At 35.2% G+C, this 19,290-nt stretch overlaps 1 protein-coding gene across 1 annotated transcript in view; it reads left to right on the forward strand.

Moving 5' to 3' along the window:
• Positions 1–19,290, forward strand: part of nphp3 (nephronophthisis 3) — a 35,831-nt gene that overhangs the window by 12,017 nt on the left and 4,524 nt on the right. The window contains exons 13-26 of the mRNA XM_051098130.1: positions 5,472–5,615; positions 7,003–7,100; positions 7,174–7,276; positions 7,358–7,440; positions 10,484–10,622; positions 10,727–10,891; positions 11,061–11,155; positions 11,292–11,414; positions 11,497–11,686; positions 11,766–12,007; positions 14,359–14,434; positions 14,566–14,693; positions 18,652–18,892; positions 19,066–19,191. Of these exons, the coding sequence (XP_050954087.1) occupies positions 5,472–5,615; positions 7,003–7,100; positions 7,174–7,276; positions 7,358–7,440; positions 10,484–10,622; positions 10,727–10,891; positions 11,061–11,155; positions 11,292–11,414; positions 11,497–11,686; positions 11,766–12,007; positions 14,359–14,434; positions 14,566–14,693; positions 18,652–18,892; positions 19,066–19,191 (1,953 nt within the window). The remainder of the gene's footprint in view (positions 1–5,471; positions 5,616–7,002; positions 7,101–7,173; positions 7,277–7,357; positions 7,441–10,483; positions 10,623–10,726; positions 10,892–11,060; positions 11,156–11,291; positions 11,415–11,496; positions 11,687–11,765; positions 12,008–14,358; positions 14,435–14,565; positions 14,694–18,651; positions 18,893–19,065; positions 19,192–19,290) is intronic.

The raw sequence follows: 19,290 nt of genomic DNA on the forward strand, positions 1-19,290 counted from the left end.
CAGAGGTGGAGACCAGAATCAGTTCTGTTTTAACTAGTACGTCATTACATGCAGCCTTCACTGTATGGTGCTTTTGGCTGGAATTTTTTTAATGTTCCCAGAGGCTGAACTCTAAACAATTAGAACTACACTGCCATTCAGATGTCGATATTTGGCTGCTAAGATTTTTTTGAAAAAGGTGTTTGAAAGAAGTCTCTTCAGAGAGACCAAGGCTGCATTTATTTAAACACAAATACAATATGAACATAAATATTGTGAAATATTACTCAATTTTTTTTTTTTTAAATAACTGTCTATTTTAATATATTTTAAAATGTAATTTATTTCTGTGATGGCTAAGCTAATTTTCAGCAGCCTTTACTCCAATGTCACACGATCCTTCAGAAATCATTGTAATATACTGATTTGGTGTTTAAGAAATAGTTTCTATTATTATCAAAGTTGAAAACAGTTGTGCTGATTCAGTTCAGTTAATCTTGTTTTTTTCAGTATTCTTTGATTTATAGAAAATACAAAATAAAAGCATTTGTTTAAAATAAAAAACATTTGTAAATTTCTTTACTGTTACTTATGATCAGCTTAATGTGTTCTTTTTTTCAAATCAAAGTATTAATTTCTTTTAACAACTAAAGAAATAAAATCTTAATGACCCAAATTTTTTGAATAATAGTGTATTAAAGACAACATGTTGTCCTCAGTATTAATAATTGGTTTTTTTTATATTCTTAATCTGTGAATGCCTAGGCAAAATTCTTAAAATATGGTACAGGGCTAAAGGCATCCGGGGGTAAAAGGCACCTTTGATATTATTTTCCTCTAAACCATTAGATGGCACAAAAATGTGGGGTAGCACTTTCCAAAACATTCACTTTTGAAGGTGCACGTGCAAATTTGTCTGATCCTTGACGCGATCGTGGGCAGCAGCGCAAAGTTGATTCTGTGCTTACTTGATCTGTTAGATCTTTTTTAAAATGATGTAGATTTAAGTAGCAGATGAGAATCACTAAAATAAATATATTTTGAGACAAATGTCTTAATGATTTTCAGTTTTGTTTAAGATAATTAGAGCAACAGTTTTTAAATAACGAAAGAATTATGTAAAAGTATGGTATTTGGGGTAAAAAGTGCCCCTGCTGTTGGGGCTAAAAGGCACAATATCTTGATAATTAATGGCTGACCTTTCTATTTGTTGACATGACATGGTTAGATTCAGATGTTAATTATCATATATTATGTTGGGTGTCCATCTTAGAGATAATCACCATGTTTAGAATGAAATCATCATATTTCAAAACCAAAATTTATCGTATCTTATAATAAAATATCATTTGTTGTTACTACTGTAAATCTATATTAAATTATTATGGGATCTCCTTCAATGCTGCAATGTACTTTTTAAAATGATTTTGTTTCTGTACTTTAAAATGTACTTTTTATATTAACATTTTAATGACAATATATTTATTGAACAAAAAATAAGTCTCTTTATTTTTCAAAATAAGCAGAAAATAGTACTTCGCTAACTTTTCTAAAGTGGTTGTTTTGAACAAGTATTAACTTAGACATTATTACAAAAAAAACAAAAAAACATTTTAGCTAAAGTATTCATATCAATACTGTGTGCCTTTTTTTTCCCCATGCTGGTGAGCAGTTTACCCCATGTGTGGGGTAAAAAGCCCCTCTTGCCATCTCATTTATATACATTTATAAGATTTTTAAACAAAATAACTGACTTGATATATTGTCACACAAAATATGTTGCTCCATGAATGTTCAATACAAATGTGTATGTATATATATATATATATATATATATATATATATATATATTTTTTTTTTTTTTTGCAATTATACATTTTAGGCACAGTGATCAGCATATTTTTTCTTATTCACTTATCCCAGTTGTACCCTACAATATGTTAAAATTTTATATATATATATATATATATATACATATATATATATATATATATATCAGGGCTCTGAACCGGTTCAAGGAACGAAAACGAAAAACGAAAACAAATGACATTGAACAGGAACAAAAACAAAAACGAAAACAAAATCAATTTTAATCGTTCTGAACAGAAACGGAAACAGAAATTCCAAATTAACCGGTTAATAACGGTATTTTTATCGTTCTCTTTATTATATCAATTTGGCAGACCAAAAACATGAATTTAAATTGTGTGCGCAAATGCAACGGTGACGCATACAACGTGAAATGCCCGCGAATGCAGACGTCATAAGCAGAGCCGTTTCTGATGTGACGAGTTTAAGGTTACCAAGCACCTGGCTGTTTCATGTGCAAAGGTAGGTTTAGAATCAATCCGTGTATCATTCGTCCATTCGTTTTTTGATTTAATATTGAAAGAAGAAACATGAGAAAACGGCTCCTTTTCGTTTTTTTTTTTTTTCAGAAAAACGAAAAACAAGAATTCAGCTTGATTTTTCGTTTTTTGTTCAGGGGTGGAAAAATGAATAAACAGCTTGAATATTCGATTTCTACACATGGGCAGAACGAAACGCCCCTTTCTGCTGATTGGTCAGCCGAGGATCAAACCATCCCTCAGTCAGTTCTTCCGAAGTTTTGCGCAGAATAATACTCCTCCACAGCTGCAGTTAAACGGATAATTAACACCTTTATTGCAACTATATTTAATAATTTTCTCATCAAACAACCACACTAACGATGGCTCGACACAACCAGTACCCGGGCAGAGCCTAGACGGGGCTTTCGTCTATGTAGGCATACATTTACTTAAGCTTTGCATTAGTTGGCAGGGTTTGATGGCTGTCATTTTGCCTGCCCTGGGTTGCCCAAAAAAAATAAATAAAATAATAATAATAATAATAAATTAAGATATAAATAACTAGATTAGTTGTACATTAAATATTTTAAACACTAATACAAAAAGAAAAGAATAGTCATTGACTTGGGTGTAGGCCTAACAATCACACAAGAACTGTCATTCTGACTATTTGATAACCAGAGAACAACAGAGGTATTAAAATGCATACTCTGAGTAAAACGCACTGCCTTGTTTGCGCCACGAACTGCTGCGCACTTGCACACTGGACTGCAACGCAAACTTGTACATATAAACACTATTAACATTTACTTCACCTCACTCCATGGCAAATCTTTAAATGAATGGTATTCAGAAAAATAAAAATATATAAGTAGCCATGTAAAATAAAATAGTGCCATTATAAACAACATTTATTTTAAAAGCCGAAAGGCATAGCCTGTTTGCGATTTACCTGCTAAAATATTTTTGTAAAGAAAGCTTCAGTCGGGTCCAAATATGCAAGTAAAATAACAGGCAGCATCTATACAAGTGATGATACCTTTAACCTATATGCTGTTGTACAACAGACACATTTAACTAAGCATAATAACTTTTTACTTTGATAATGAACAGTGCAGTGATATGTTGTGTGAGCACGCGAGGCGCCAGCGCCATCACTTCTTTCCTCAGCAGCGGAAACACCTTAATACTCTGTCATTTACAATCATTCGAAATGAAAACAAAAAAAAAATGTCTTTTTATTTGTGTAAAATCAAAATGACAGCAAAATGCATCCTTTTGAAAAAAATAGAAAAGTTTCCAGGTGAACTCGTTTACTTTCGGTTTTAAAGAAGTTCGCACACAGAACGTAGTTTACAAATGACACGAACACGGAATTTGGTTTAATCATTTGTAAACATAATGCCAAACATGTTATTAAAAGGCACACTATCTATCTATCTATCTATCTATCTATCTATCTATCTATCTATCTATCTACCTATCTATCTATCTATCTATCTATCTATCTATCTATCTATCGCGCCGTGTAATAAAATAACGTTTATTAACCGGTATTTTTTCTAGAAAACCGTTTTCGGAACGTATTGTTCAATGAGGAACGCAAGAACAGAAACGTTATAATATCAATTCTGCTCGGAGTGAACCGAATGGATTTTTTTTTCGTTTTTAAGCCCTGATATATATATGTGTGTGTGTGTGTATTTTTTTTTTTTTAAACGTTTTATTCACTATTAGTGGAATCATAGATGTATAAGTTAAATTCACATTTGTGTAACATTTTTAACAATAAATTTGATTCCAGTGTGGTTTTACAGCTGATCTTGACAGCCCTAAAAATACATAATAATAAAAATAAAAATTCTAATTTTACGGAGAAAACACCTTAGAACCCGGAAAAAATAGACTTGCAGCCCCAGTGGGGTCTCTGGACCCCAGTTCGAAAACCCCTGGTTTAACCCTAAATTTAATGGCCTTAATTCAGGGTTTAAAAGTTGTTTTAAACTCGTATGCAAAACTGTGAAAGAACTGAGTTGTATAGATTTATGAGTTCTTAAATACATCCGTTAATTATCACACTGAAGCACTTGGTAAACCTGTTATCACGGCTGTTTTCACTTTTACACTACAAAAGTAACCTGGCCTAGTTGCTATAACATTGGCATCACAAGCAGTAGATGTAGACTTCCTGAACTCTAGACTTCCTGAACTGTTGTCCCCACAAGTCATAAGCCCCTTTCACTTACGGTGTTTATTGGCAAATGTTCTAGTATGAGAAACTGTAACATTACCAGTAACTTGCCAGTATCATGTGAACAAAGAACAGGATTACTGGTATGAAGCACATATGTGACCCTGGACCACAAAACTCTTAAGAAGCACAGTTATATTTGTAGCAATAGCCAAAAATACATTGTATGGGTCAAAATGATTGATTTTTCTTTTATACCAAAATCATTAGGATATTAAGTAAAGATCATATTTTATGAAGATATTTTGTAAATTTCCTACTACAAATGTATCAAAACTTAAATTTTTGATTAGTAATATGCATTGCTAAGAACTTAATTTGGACAACCTTAAAGGCGAATTTCTCAGTACTTAGATTTTTTTTTGCACCCTCAGATTCCAGATTTTCAAATAGTTGTATTTCGACCACATATTGTCCTATCACATATTGTCCAGGGTCACATATAGGGCACAACACGCTGATGTAAGAAGTCTGCTTTAGGCTAATCATTGATCAGTACTGTTTACAATAAGCTCCGCTGCTTTCAATTGTTTTCTTGTGTTAACACATGCTAGATGGATATCTGATTGTTGCGCCACGTCTTGCGCTTGACACCCTACTTTTTCCATTGATCAGAGTCATTGTTGTTGTGTATTATTATAGTGACTTCAGTACTTTAGTACCTATTATGCAACTCATGTTTTAAGCTAAAAATTTAAAAAAAAAAATTGAACTAAAGCTCTTCTCCTCATCCGAATGGATGAATACAACGGCACAGATTTTAAAGGTAGTTTCCGATGATTGACATCACAGGGTTTACCAGTATTTTGGTACTGATGTGTGAATAAAACATGGTAAAAAGATGGTTACATTAAGGGATTTATATAGATGCATTCAAGCATAGTTAACTAAACCGGAAACTTTTCTCCTAGCTGCTCCAGCATTTCTGGTCTATTTCTGGCCTCTCTATGGACCCTTCTAAGATCCTTGAAGAGTTCCCACGCTGGCTAGAGCGGCTGTCTGCACGTCACCACGGCAACATCATAATAATTATTGATTCCATTGACCAAATACAGGTAACGCTTCCTCAAATAACCTTCCTCATTGAGCTGTGGTGTGTTTGTCTGTGCTCATGTTTGACGATCTATGCTGGTGAAGACATACAACAAATCACCCACATGTAGTTGTGGGAGTTCTTAGTAATTAGGGGCCAAGCACAGAAGCTGCGAAAGCACCTGTTGTGTCCGTTGGCGTTCTTATTATTCTTCTTCTTCCATTTCTTCCACTGTTGAGTCTGTGGCAACCCATAGAACTGCTTGCGGGCAAGTTGTGTAATTTGGTACACAGATAGAGGACAGTCTCAACATTAACCATAGCAAGTTTGAAGTCTCTAACTCAAACTCTCTAGCGCCACCACTTGTCCAAAGTTTCACTCATTTTATGCTAAAAACTTTTGAACCGTAAGGTGTAGAAGGAAAATTCTTTTTTCCTCCGATTCCTTAGCAAAATGGACACCAAAATTAAAAAATTGTAATGTGTATTTTTTTCACTAGTTTGTAAAACCTACTTTTTCAAACTCGTCCTAGATGGTTTGTTTGATTTTCACCAAAAGTGGCTCAGATCATCTTCAGACCATGCTGGCAAAAAGTTATTGAATTAGAAATGAAGGAAGTTGATTAGCCAAACCATTGTCAAATAACACATTAACAAATTCGACAAAGAGCACTCAAAAATGGATGTGAGGCTATATCTTTGCAATGGTTTGGCATATCGGGACCAGACTTGGTGTGTTTTATAACAAGTATGACCTGAGGCTACCTGCAGTGTTTCGGTGCTGTGCCACCTAGTGGTCACGAGATATCTTTAGATTTGTAGGTGTATGCCAAGTCAAACTATACCCAATTTTCCCATGTCAGCCATTATGGGTGTTTATTTTGAATTTTCAAACTTATAGTTATTGTGACCTCACACTGACCACACCACATCAATTTTGTAACAGCCACACCTACTGGTCAACAGTGATAAATCTTTCAATCATATTAATAGTGACTGTATTTAGTTTTTCAGCCGTTTTGCTTACAGTCATAAATTCATATTTAATTGCACATTGCTGCAGTTGAAATTTTGTTTAAGAGATTTTATTTGTTAGATATTTGTTAGTGACTACATATTTGTGTTAAGTATAGTTTTGTATTACATGTTATTAGATCTCCAAATACATATAAGTTTGTCATATGTACAGTGTAAAACTGAGATGACTAAATTCACATTAACATTTATTATTAATAAATTATTTATTTTATTTTTAGTGTTTTTTTTTCGTTTATTCAGACAAAATGATATAGAAAATAGTATTGAATTTTTATATTTATCAGACATTTATCAGTTTCTGACCATAGCATGCAATAAATATCAGCTTTTTATTTTTGTATTTTTATATATAGTTATTTTTGTATTCCCCAGAATGCCGAGCGGCACATGAAGTGGCTGATTGATCCTCTTCCTGCTAATGTAAGAGTGCTGGTGTCAGTTAATGTGGAGACCTGTCCACAGGCATGGAGGTTTGTGATGCACAAACATGCATAAACTCATATTATACACAAGGAGACAATCACAAAATATTATGCTGTTTAGATTGTGGCCCACGCTGCACCTGGACCCCCTCAATCCCAGAGAGTTGAAGAGTGTCATCGGCACAGAGTGTGTGAACAGCGATATCAAACTCACCAAAGATCAGGTAAACTTCTTGTCAGTCTGTGTTCAACTTTTTTTTAGTGTATATTGCGTTTGAGTATCTGTCTGCACTGCTTGCAAACAGGAAAAGAAGTTGGAGAGACATTGTCGTTCAGCTGCAACATGCAACGCGCTCTATATCTCACTACTGGCAAGGCTTATTACACAGTAAGTGAGTGAGTGGACTGTGAGTGTTTGTAGGGTTTGTGTCTATTTATGTTCCTTATTTGTATTTATAGGTCTGTGTGCGTGTGTGTTTGCGCAAGTGTTATAAAGTTGTGAGCAACTGTTTTTTTATTTTTTTCGATGGCTGTGCTGATACAGCAGAGTAATTTAATTTAATTTAATTGCCCCCATTTTTTAGATTTATTGTACTACATTTACAATATGAATGAAAAGATATGTATATACAGTTGAGCTCAAAATTATTCATATTCTTGGCTGTAAAAATAAATGTGTATCATTAATCCTTTTGATCTTTTATTCTAAAAATATACAGAAATCTAACCTTTCATTGTAGATTAAGAATTTAAAATGGGAGTGAAATCTCATTATGAAAAAAATGTCTCTAATACACATTGGCCACAATTAATCATACCCTTTTATTCAATGGATGGCAGAAGCACACATGGCGTACTTTTTGTCCCTGTGTGCACCAAACCTATCTTGAGTGTTTGCTGCTAAAAAGCAAATTTTTTTTGTTTCATCTGATCATAGAACCCAGTCCCATTTGAAGTTCCAGTAGTGTCCAGTAGCCTCTTTGATCATATTTACCAAGGGTATGAATAATTTTGAGCAAAACTGTACATATAACTGTTATTTATATATATATATAGTACAATTCAGTACAATTCTCAATATAGTATCGAATCGTTCGGTACGACGTCCACGGTTCAATACGCACTTGTGAATTGCGGTTTTCCGGTTTTGCATTTAAATAACTTTCTTGTTTTATTTATACAGCCCGCGATTTCACTTGCTGAAATGAGGAAATGCTTGCCCACTTATATTTGAAAAAGCAAAACCATTGTCAAATAACACATTAAGAAATTCGACAAAGAGCACTCAAAAATGGATGTGAGGCTATATCTTCGCAATAGTTTGGCATATCGGGACCAGACTTGGTGTGTTTTATAACAAGGATGACCTGAGGCTACCTGCAGTGTTTTGGTGCTGTGCCACCTAGTGGTCACGAGATATTTTAGATCTAATAACATGTAATACAAAACTATACTTAACACAATACAATTCTCAATATAATATCGAACTGTTCGGTACGACATCCACGGTTCAATACGCACTTGTGAATTGCGGTTTTCCGGTTTTGCATTTAAATAACTTCCTTGTTTTATTTATACAGCCCGCGATTTCACTTGCTGAAATGAGGAAATGCTTGCCCACTTATATTTGAAAAAGCAACACACACAGAGCATCTTCCATTCTAATGACATGCAATGATAAGCCTTTCTAAACCTGTTGTCCAACAAAAGAGTTAACCATAGCAAGTTTGAAGTCTCTAACTCAAACTCTCTAGCACCACCACTTGTCCAAAGTTTCACTCATTTTATGCTAAAAACTTTTGAACCGTAAGGTGTAGAAGGAAAATTCTTTTTTCCTCCGATTCCTTAGCAAAATGGACACCAAAATTAAAAATGTGTATTTTTTTCGCTAGTTTGTAAAACCTACTTTTTCAAACTCGTCCTAGATGGTTTGTTTGATTTTCACCAAAAGTGGCTCAGATCATCTTCAGACCATGCTGGCAAAAAGTTATTGAATTAGAAATGAAGGAAGTTGATTAGCTAAACCATTGTCAAATAACACATTAACAAATTCGACAAAGAGCACTCAAAAATGGATGTGAGGCTATATCTTCGCAATAGTTTGGCATATCGGGACCAGACTTGGTGTGTTTTATAACAAGGATGACCTGAGGCTACCTGCAGTGTTTCGGTGCTGTGCCACCTAGTGGTCACGAGATATTTTAGATCTAATAACATGTAATACAAAACTATACTTAACACAATACAATTCTCAATATAATATCGAACCGTTCGGTACGACATCCACGGTTCAATACGCACTTGTGAATTGCGGTTTTCCGGTTTTGCATTTAAATAACTTCCTTGTTTTATTTATAAAGCCCGTGATTTCACTTGCTGAAATGAGGAAATGCTTGCCTACTTATATTTGAAAAAGCAACACACACAGAGCATCTTCCATTCTAATGACATTCTTCATTGCCCTATAGCCATCCCGATTCTGGCTCGAGTACCTTTCCTGATCCCGCCCTCCCTCTCTCTGTCTCACTTTACTTCCTGTCTTCTCTCCACTGTCGTATCATAACAAAAGGGAAAAACATCAAAAATAAATCTAAAAAAACAAAAAAAAAAACAATGTCCTGCTCTTCCAAGCTTTATAACGGAAATCAATGGGTGTCGATATTTTAAAACAAAATAAATTGCATCCATCTATCATAAAAAGTGCTAAACATATTCATTCAAAATATTCATATTTAAAACTTTATAAACCGTAATCTCTAGCTTCCACTAGATGTTGTATTTGCATTCATGAAAGAGTGGCGTTCCAGCGGACTTAGGATGTGCTCTAAGCTCCGGTGAGAATATACTAGTCTCGCAAGAACCAAGTTCATTTAGAAGCAAAGGAAAACCAGTCTAATTGGCTTGTATTGAAATCCTCCAACATTGTTTTTTTTAAATAAATCTTTTGTACTTTTTCGTAAGTTTTGCTCTCACCGCTGCGCTTCCATGTTCATCACTTCTCACCGGAGCTTACGCTACACCTATGTCTCTACGTCATCCTACGTCAGTTAGCGGAAGCTAGAGATTATGGTTTTTAAAGTTTTAAATGTGGATATTTTTTTACACAGACACATTGTTTTGCTTCACCTCCAAGTCTGTGTGGAAAACTTTTTATGATGGATGGATGCACTTTGTTTTGCTTCAACAAAATCTCAACCACAATTCTCTGCCTTTATAAAGCTTGGAATAGCTGCGACATTTTTTAATATAACTCTGATTGTATTTGCTTGAAAGAAGAAAGCCATATACACCTTGGATGGTGTGAGGGTGAGTAAATCATAGGGTAATTATAATTTTTGGGTGAACTATCCCTTTAAAATTGCCAAATTCCAGTTCAATTAATCTCTCTCTGTTTGTATGAGAAAATAAGATTTTTATGTTTAATCTGTCAGCTCCAGGTCCTCCTGGACATTGGAGAGGACTCTACAGCAGTGTGCGTTGTGTCAAGATACAGTATCGCTATACAGGCTGGGGCTAAAGGTGGCGCTAGACTCACTCAGCACCGATCAGGAAAAACACATTATGAAAGAGGTAATCTGTCCACTTTGTAGAAAAGTATCATTAACGAAAACTTACACACAGTTTAATGTATTTACACAGTTTATGCCTATTTATTTGTATTTCTCCTTGTGCAGTTATTGTGCCTGGTATGTGCCAGTCACAATGGCATCAGTGAATCAGAAGCTTTGGAGCTGTTCCCGGACTTGAGTTTTCCTGCTCTAACCTCACTACTTCACAATATAGAGAGACTACTAATCGTTTCCTACGCCTGTGGCCTCATTCGGTTTCAACACCCACAGGTCTGTATGTCTTTGACCTAGTTTGACTTTTGAAACTGTATTAGGTAAAATGTCCTTTAATGCTTATGTGGATGAAACTAAATGTGGTACTGTGAGCTTTCATGGCTGAAGATCTCACTTTCACATCTCGCTGGCAGAAATAACTGAAGTAACTGTGTATCATTTTCAGGCATGTGAAGCGGTCAACCAGGAGTTTCTGGATGGGGGCAAATGTCGTAGATCCTACAGAGAGAAAATCATTCGGTTCTTTAGTGAACAGTTGAAGTAAGAATATCTTATTCTGACATTTCAGGGATGTGATTTTTCTGTATTTATACATATTTCAGTATTTTCTGACTTGGAAAAAAACTGTATTTTACTGTATTATTTTACTGCATTATACTGTTTTTTGTTGTTTCAGGCAAGACAGAGTGACGTGGAGGGTGGCTGATGAACTGCCGTGGTTACTCCAGCAGCAGGAAGATCGAAGTAAACTTCAGATGAGTCTGCTTAACCTGTTTGTGTCCCAGAACCTGTACAAGAGGTACATTCTCACCTTCCTGCTGTGTCTCTCATTTGTAAATATGTGCCTGAAATAACGCCTTGCTGCTGATTTGTGTTCTTAGGGGTCATTTCTCTGAGTTGCTGACGTACTGGCAGTTTGTTGGTAAGGATAAGTGCTCAATGGCGTCTGAGTATTTCGATTCATTGAAGGAGTTTGAGAAGACCTGTGAGAGTGAGCAGAGCATGAGCCAACTGGCCAACCTTTATGAGACACTGGGCCGCTTCCTCAAAGACCTGGGACTGCTCAGCCAGGTGGTACAGGCAAAAAGACTGATGATCACCTGTATTCCATTTTAAAGCGTGTAAATGACATAAATGTGTTGTTTTTAAGGCGGTGGCCCCCTTGCAGCGTTCCTTAGAGATCCGTGAGACGGCTCTGGACCCGGACCACCCAAGTGTGGCTCAGTCCCTGCACCAGCTGGCGGGGGTTTACGTTCATTGGAGGAAATTCGGAAACGCAGAACAGTTGTACAAACAAGCTTTGGAGATTTGTGAAAATGCTTACGGCCCTGAACACAGCACTGTCGCTAGAGAGCTAGACTCACTCTCGCTCCTCTACCAGAAACAAAACAAGTAAAGCACGTTTTTCTTAAATTCATACTCCACTATACACATATTGCAGAGGCTTTGTTCCAAATCCTAGTGAGCTGCCTTCTGAGGCACGAATAGGACATTAGTAAGCCGAAACTCTCTATAAAATGCAGCAAACCTAGTAAACATGGAAATATCTGGACATTTTTATAGTCTTGATAGTCAAATAAACACAAGAAATAAATTAATAATATATATTTAAATATATACAACTATATTTTATTGGTCATTCTCTGTTAAAAGAGAACATTGGGGTGAGAAGGGGTTTTGCTGACCAAGGGCAAAAACATGGTTTAAAAAAATTAATATTGCAAAATATAATGTTTTCTATTTGAATGTTTTTTTTTTAAATTTTTTATGTAGTTTATTCCAGTGATGGCGAAGCTGAATTTTCAATAGCCATTACTGACTTTAGTGCCACATGATCCTTCAGAAATGATTGTAATATACTATAATTTGGTGCTCGTGGAAAATTCATTATTATTAATGTGAAAAACGATTGTGGGTTTTATTTGTCTGTTTATTATTTGCTGGAAAAATTAATAGTTCCATGTAAAATAGTAATTGTCCACAAGAGAAAATAATAGCTGAATTTATACAATTCTTACCTGACTCAAAAGTTTACATACACTTGATTCTTAATACTGTGTTTTTTACCTAAAGGATAGACAGCTGTCTTTTGATGGTTTTGATGGTTTGATGGTTGTTCATGAGTCGCTTGTTTGTCCTGAGCAGATAAACTGCCCGCTGTTCTTTAGAAAAATCCTTCAGGTCCCACAAATGATTTGGTTTTTCAGCATTTTTGTGTATTTGATCCCTTTCCAACAATGACTGTATGATTTTGAGATCCATCTTTTTACACTGAGGACAACTGAGGGACTCATATGCAACTATTTCAGAAAGTTCAAGCGCCCACTAATGCTCCAGAAGGAAAAATGATGCATTAAGAGCCAGGGTGTAAACTTTTGAACAGAGTGAAGATATGTAAATCTTTCTTTATTTGCCTATTTTTTTTATTTCATTTAGTACTGCCCTTCAGAAGCTACATAAGATACTTACGTGTTTCTGAGAAGACAAAATAAGTTAAATTTACCCTGATCTTCAAATTCAAAAAGTTTTCCCCCCAGCTCTTAATGCATTGTTTTTCCTTCTGAATAATCTGTGAGCGTTGAACCTTCCGTAATAATTTGTGGGACCTGAAGGATTATTCTTAACCCTTTAACTGTCACCGTCCCACCTGTGGGACGCTTGGCGCTCTTTTTTTCGCTGTCCTTTTTCTCTATCAAATATTTTAGTAATTATCATAAATTATATATCATTTGAAAGCTTAGAAGCCCAAGACTCATCCTGTGAAAAATTGGAAAAATTTAAATTGGACATTGTGTTACTATGGAAATGGTACTGTAAAATCTTTTGGCGGTCTCCTCCCCCTTAGCGGCGATGTCAAGTGTCATATTACAAAATGCATTATGGTCTTTTAGAATCCAAACTTTTTATAATCTTGACAAAAACATGTCATTGGAAAGGTCTGAGTCTCAGGATTTCATATTTGGTGGTTATTTTGTAATAGAAGTAAAATTGACAGAGAAATTTAGACGTTTGTGACAGAAAAATGCATTTTAAAAAATTATATAGAGTTCGTATGGCACCCGGTGGCTGTTTGTGGTATTACGCCCTAAACAAACTTTTACAGGAACCTTTTCATATCAACTTCAAATTTGGAACATAACTTATTTAGACATAAGGCTTCAATTTGATATCAAATTTAGGGTAAAACCTGTTATGTAAAATATGTATTTTATATAAAATAAAATAAAATAAAAATGGTGTAGTGCATTTTCTTTTTAGTAAATTTAAACTTCTGTAACTTATTAATATTTTATTTTTTTGAAAAAATCCACTTCTGACATAATCTGCTGACTATCGTCTTTAAAAAGAGACCAAGCTTAGATCTGTATTCCAAAGTGTTCATGAATTGCAACAATTTATGTTTGGATAGTGCACTTTCATGCCTATTTTAAAAAATGGGGGGTGACAATTAAAGGGTTAAAAACAGTGTGCAGGTTAACTGTTTGGGACAAACAGGGGACTCATGAACAGCTATCACTAATACACTAAACATGTATTTTATGTGAAATATCTTATTCAGGTCAGTACTAAATAAAAAATAACATGCATTTTGTATAATCCTTCTTATTTTGCAGATTCTGCAAGGTGCATGAAAACTTTAGATTTCAACTGTGTACAGACACATTTAGAGCTTTTTAATTATTCACAATATTGTTAATAATTGAAAATAATGACTGGGCTACTTCTGTTCTTATTTTATCTAGATATGAGCAGGCTGAGAAGTTGAGAAAGAGATCTGTCAAGATCAGACAGAAGACAGCGCGACAAAAAGGCCACCTGGTAAGGAAAGACCAAACAATAATTTTAGCCACATTTGTGTCTCATTTGCTCCCACTCAATGAACTGTGAACCTTTAGAGTAATGGGGAAAAAAAGTATTTCTCATACTGTATTTGCATGTTTTCTTTTTAGTATGGTTTCGCTCTCCTGAAGCGGCGGGCACTGCAGTTAGAGGAGCTTACTCTTGGCAAAGACTCAGCAGATTGTGCCAAGACTCTAAATGAGCTTGGAGTGCTTTATTACCTGCAGAACAACCTGGAGTGAGTAAATCATCATTTCATACATATCAGTACATTTGCAAAAGGACATAGGGTTCCCACTAATCCTGAAAATTTTGCAGTTGTGCAATGGAGATTTCCAGTCATGGAAAATAAGAAAAACACCTAAATGTCCTGTAAAATGTCTTGTGCAGTAAGTTCTCGACACTAACAGTTGTAGTAGATATTACAAATACAAGTAAAATGCAACCAATCTTGATACAAATGACATAATGTCGTATTTGTTTTAAGTATTGTTGTATGAATACATGATTACTGTATGTTTTGGAAATTCCTGCTGAAAAACAAACAAAACAAAAGAAACCATCACAGAATTTGTAATGGTTTTACTGGTTATGATTAGAATTGTACTGGTTTTAATGATACCTGTAATGAAGCTCTAATGATACCTGTTGGTCTCTACTGGTAATTGGTCACCTTCATTTGGTGGCTTGTTAAAATCATGAAATCCTAATGGGAAATGTCCCAAAACACACTGCAGCAAACCATTTTTTTTAATGGTTTTAATGGTTAAAAGTTGAGGGTTTGTAATATTTAGAGTTATCTGTAGTGGAAACTGTGAGTGGTTTTTATGGTTTTTGTCAGCAGAAATATTTCCAGGCTGCTCAAAGTCTTCACACTATTTTTTCACACTAGTTGCAAGGCTTCCTTCCTGTAACTGCTTAGTTGGCTCAGTCAGGTCTGTTTCCAAAAAATTAATCTTTTTCTTCATCATGGTGATGTTCAAAGATAACAAAACCATACTTACGACACATGTTCTTTTATCTCTGCACACTTGGCATACAGATGGCACGGAATGGGTTAAATATTGCACGCAGCTCCTGTTTGGTCGTATTTGAGTGCAGAATTAATCACAATTAATAGATCAGAACTGCTAAAGAATTAGGTTTGCACTTCCTCTTTGCAGACCTCACGAACTGCAGGACTACCTCAAAGTTTTAGATGCTGTCATAAATAACAAACCTGTCACTGTGCCTTGCTAGGACTTGTGTCCTGTATTAGGGTGTTACACACATTGCTTTGCTCATAAGCTCCAAGAAGTTCATAGTATTTCACAATATGTATAATATTATACATGATAGCAAAATAAATGTCAAATACCATACATAAATATATATGTATATATATATATATATACATATATATATATATATATATCATTAAAGGAGAAGTCCACTTCCAGAACAAAAATGTACAGATAATGTACTCACCCCCTTGTCATCCAAGATGTTCATGTCTTTCTTTCTTCAGTCATAAAGAAATTATGTTTTTTGAGGAAAACATTTAAGCATTTTTCTCCATATAGAGTTTAAACTTCCAAAATGTTTAAATGCGGCTTCAAACGATCCCGAATGTTGTTGTAAATGATCCCAGCCGTGGAAGAAGGGTCTTATCTATTTTCATAAAAATAATACAATCTATATACTTTTTAATGTTACTCTGCCTGAAGTCCGTTTTTTTTTTCCGGTTCATGACAGTTAGGGTATGTCGAAAAACTCCCATCTCACGTTTTCCCTCAACTTCAAAATAGAGTAAGACAAGAGTAAGAGTAACACAAGATGACTGTTCGAGATTAAAAAAGTATTTAAATTGTATTTTTTTAAATGAAAATAACCGATTGTTTCACTAGATAAGACAATTCTTCCTCAGCTGGGATCGTTTATAACCGCATTTGGGAAACTCTGGGCACCATAGCAGTCCATTATATGAATAAAAATGCTGATATGTTTTTTCTCAAGAAACATAATTTATTTACGACTGAAGAAAGAAAGACATGAACATCTTGAATGACAAGGGGGTGAGTACATTATCTGTAAATTTTTGTTCTGGAAGTGGACTTCTTTAATCACAGTCTGGCCAAGAGATTAGATTTGCAGAAGGAGCTATCTTGCCTTTATTCATATTGCAAACTTTTCACCTTTCAGCAAAATTAGTCGTTCTGGCATTAAAATACAGTAGGTCAGCCATGTGATTCATACAAATGCCTAATAAGGTGGTGTTAAAAGCTCAGTAACTCTACAGTACTGAGCTTTGGGTAGCCAATATTTTTCTGGTTTTCAATCAACACCTGCCTGTCAGAGAATGAATTTGTATTATCATTCAGCCTGTCTATTTGTTTTGTTTAAACCAGTCATACACTGTGTGCAGAATTATTAGGCATGTTGATATTCTGGTCATATTTTTTTTCCAAACACATTTTACCAATTCCAAACCACATCAGTCTTAGTAACTACTGTTAATTTTGTATTTAATCATTTATATGTGATGTATAATTGTCCGTGAAGGCTGGAAGTGAAAAACTCCTTATATTCAGGTGTGCAGGATTATTAGGCATGTTTTCGTTTACAGCTAAAATGAGCCAAAAAAGATATTTAACCCAGACTGAAAAGTCCAAATTATTAAATGCCCATGAGAAGAATGCAATACTAATGCATTACAAGAATTTGCAAAGTTAAGGCTTGACCATTGGACAGAGAAATGCTTGTTGAGTCTGCATGGTCAGAAAAAACAGGTGGAGAAGAAAAGATGCATGTTAACTGCAAAAGAATTAGGAATTAAGGTGAAGAATTAGGTGTGACACCATCAGGAACCGTTTAGTCTCCAGCGCCACCATTTTCCAGAACTGCAACCTACCTGGAGTCTTCAGAAGTGCAATGTGTCAGGTTCTCAGAGACTTTGCTTGGTAAAAAATCCTAAAAAATGCCCCTTACTTAATAAGAATAACAAGCTGACGTGTTGTGAAATACATGAAGACAGTTTTTTTATATGCTTTAGAGACAGATAAGTTGAGAGTGACTCTTGAAGGACAAGCATCACATCCTCTTGTACCTCTGATTCAAGAATTTATCTTCTAAAATCTGGCAGTAAGTAAGTTCATGTTTAGTCTCTTATCCTGAAAAGTCTGACTTGCAGAGATGGACTAAAATGAACTCCCAAAACTTACTGCCAGATTTTAGAAGATAAATTCTTGAATCAGAGGTACAAGAGGATGTGATGCTTGTCCTTCAAGAGTCACTCTCAACTTATCTGTCTCTAAAGCATATAAAAAAACTGTCTTCATGTATTTCACAAGATGTCAGCTTGTTATTCTTATTAAGTCAGGGGCATTTTTTAGATTTTTTACCAAGCAAAGTCTCTGAGAACCTGACACATTGTACTTCTGAAGACTCCAGGTAGGTTGCAGTTCTGGAAAATGGTGGCGCTGGAGAACTGGAAATGGTTCCTGATGGTGTCACACCTAATTCTTCACCTTAATTCCTAATTCTTTTGCAGTTAACATGCATCTTTTCTTCTCCACCTGTTTTTTCTGACCATGCAGACTCAACAAGCATTTCACTGTCCAATGGTCAAGCCTTAACTTTGCAAATTCTTGTAATGCATTAGTATTGCATTCTTCTCATGGGCATTTAATAATTTGGACTTTTCAGTCTGGGTTAAATCTCTTTTTTGGCTCATTTTAGCTGTAAACGAAAACATGCCTAATAATTCTGCACACCTGAATATAAGGAGTTTTTCACTTCCAGCCTTCACGGACAATTATATATCACATATAAATGATTAAACACAAAATTAACAGTAGTTATTAAGACTGATGTGGTTTGGAATTGGTAAAATGTGTTTGGAAAAAAAATATGACCAGAATATCAACATGCCTAATAATTCTGCACACAGTGTATATACAGTTGAGGTCAAAAGTTTACATCCCCCTTTCAGAATCATTAAAAATGTTAATTATTTTACCAAAATAAGAGGGATCATACAAAATGCATGTTATTGTTTATTTAGCACTGACCTGAATACGATATTTTACATAAAAGATGTTTACATAAGAGAAAATAATAGTTGAATTTACTTGTATTATTAGTACTTATTAATAATACGCCTTTCCAATTTGCAGTTATATAATATGCATTTTAACATGTTGGTATTTATAACCTAGTGCTGCAAAGATGTTCTTGACCCGATCCCTGGAGATGCGTCAGCGTGTTCTGGGGCCGGATCACCCCGACTGCGCCCAGTCCCTGAACAACCTAGCTGCGCTTCACTGCGAAAGGAAAGAGTACGAGAGTGCCGAGGAGCTGTACGAAAGAGCACTTGACATCCGCAAACGAGCACTTGCCCCAGATCATCCCTCTCTTGCCTATACCCTCAAACACTTGGCAATGCTTTACAAACGCAGGGTGAGAAACCACAGGAAACAGTCACAACTCAGCACCTCTGCAGAGCGCACAGCAATCAAGTGACAATTTTCATTTATTCATTCTGCCATATTTATTTTTGTGTGTTGTTGTCGTCTTATTATATTAATAGATGTGTGACCACATCTAACTGGCTGTCTGTTTGTGTATATTAGGGGAAGCTTGAAAAGGCAGTTCCTCTATATGAACTAGCTCTTGATATCAGAGAGAAGAGCTTCGGGCCTAAACACCCCAGTGTAGCCACTGCTCTGGTTAACCTTGCAGTGCTCTACTGCCAGCTGGTGAGAAACGTCTCACACTTCTCCCACATATTGTATTGTTGAACTTTCCAGTCCTCTCTTTTGTCTATCAATTTGACTCATGTGACGTGTGTTTGTATT

This window comes from Labeo rohita, chromosome 24 (genome assembly GCF_022985175.1).
Source record: "Labeo rohita strain BAU-BD-2019 chromosome 24, IGBB_LRoh.1.0, whole genome shotgun sequence".
In the NCBI taxonomy this organism is placed as follows: domain Eukaryota; kingdom Metazoa; phylum Chordata; class Actinopteri; order Cypriniformes; family Cyprinidae; genus Labeo; species Labeo rohita.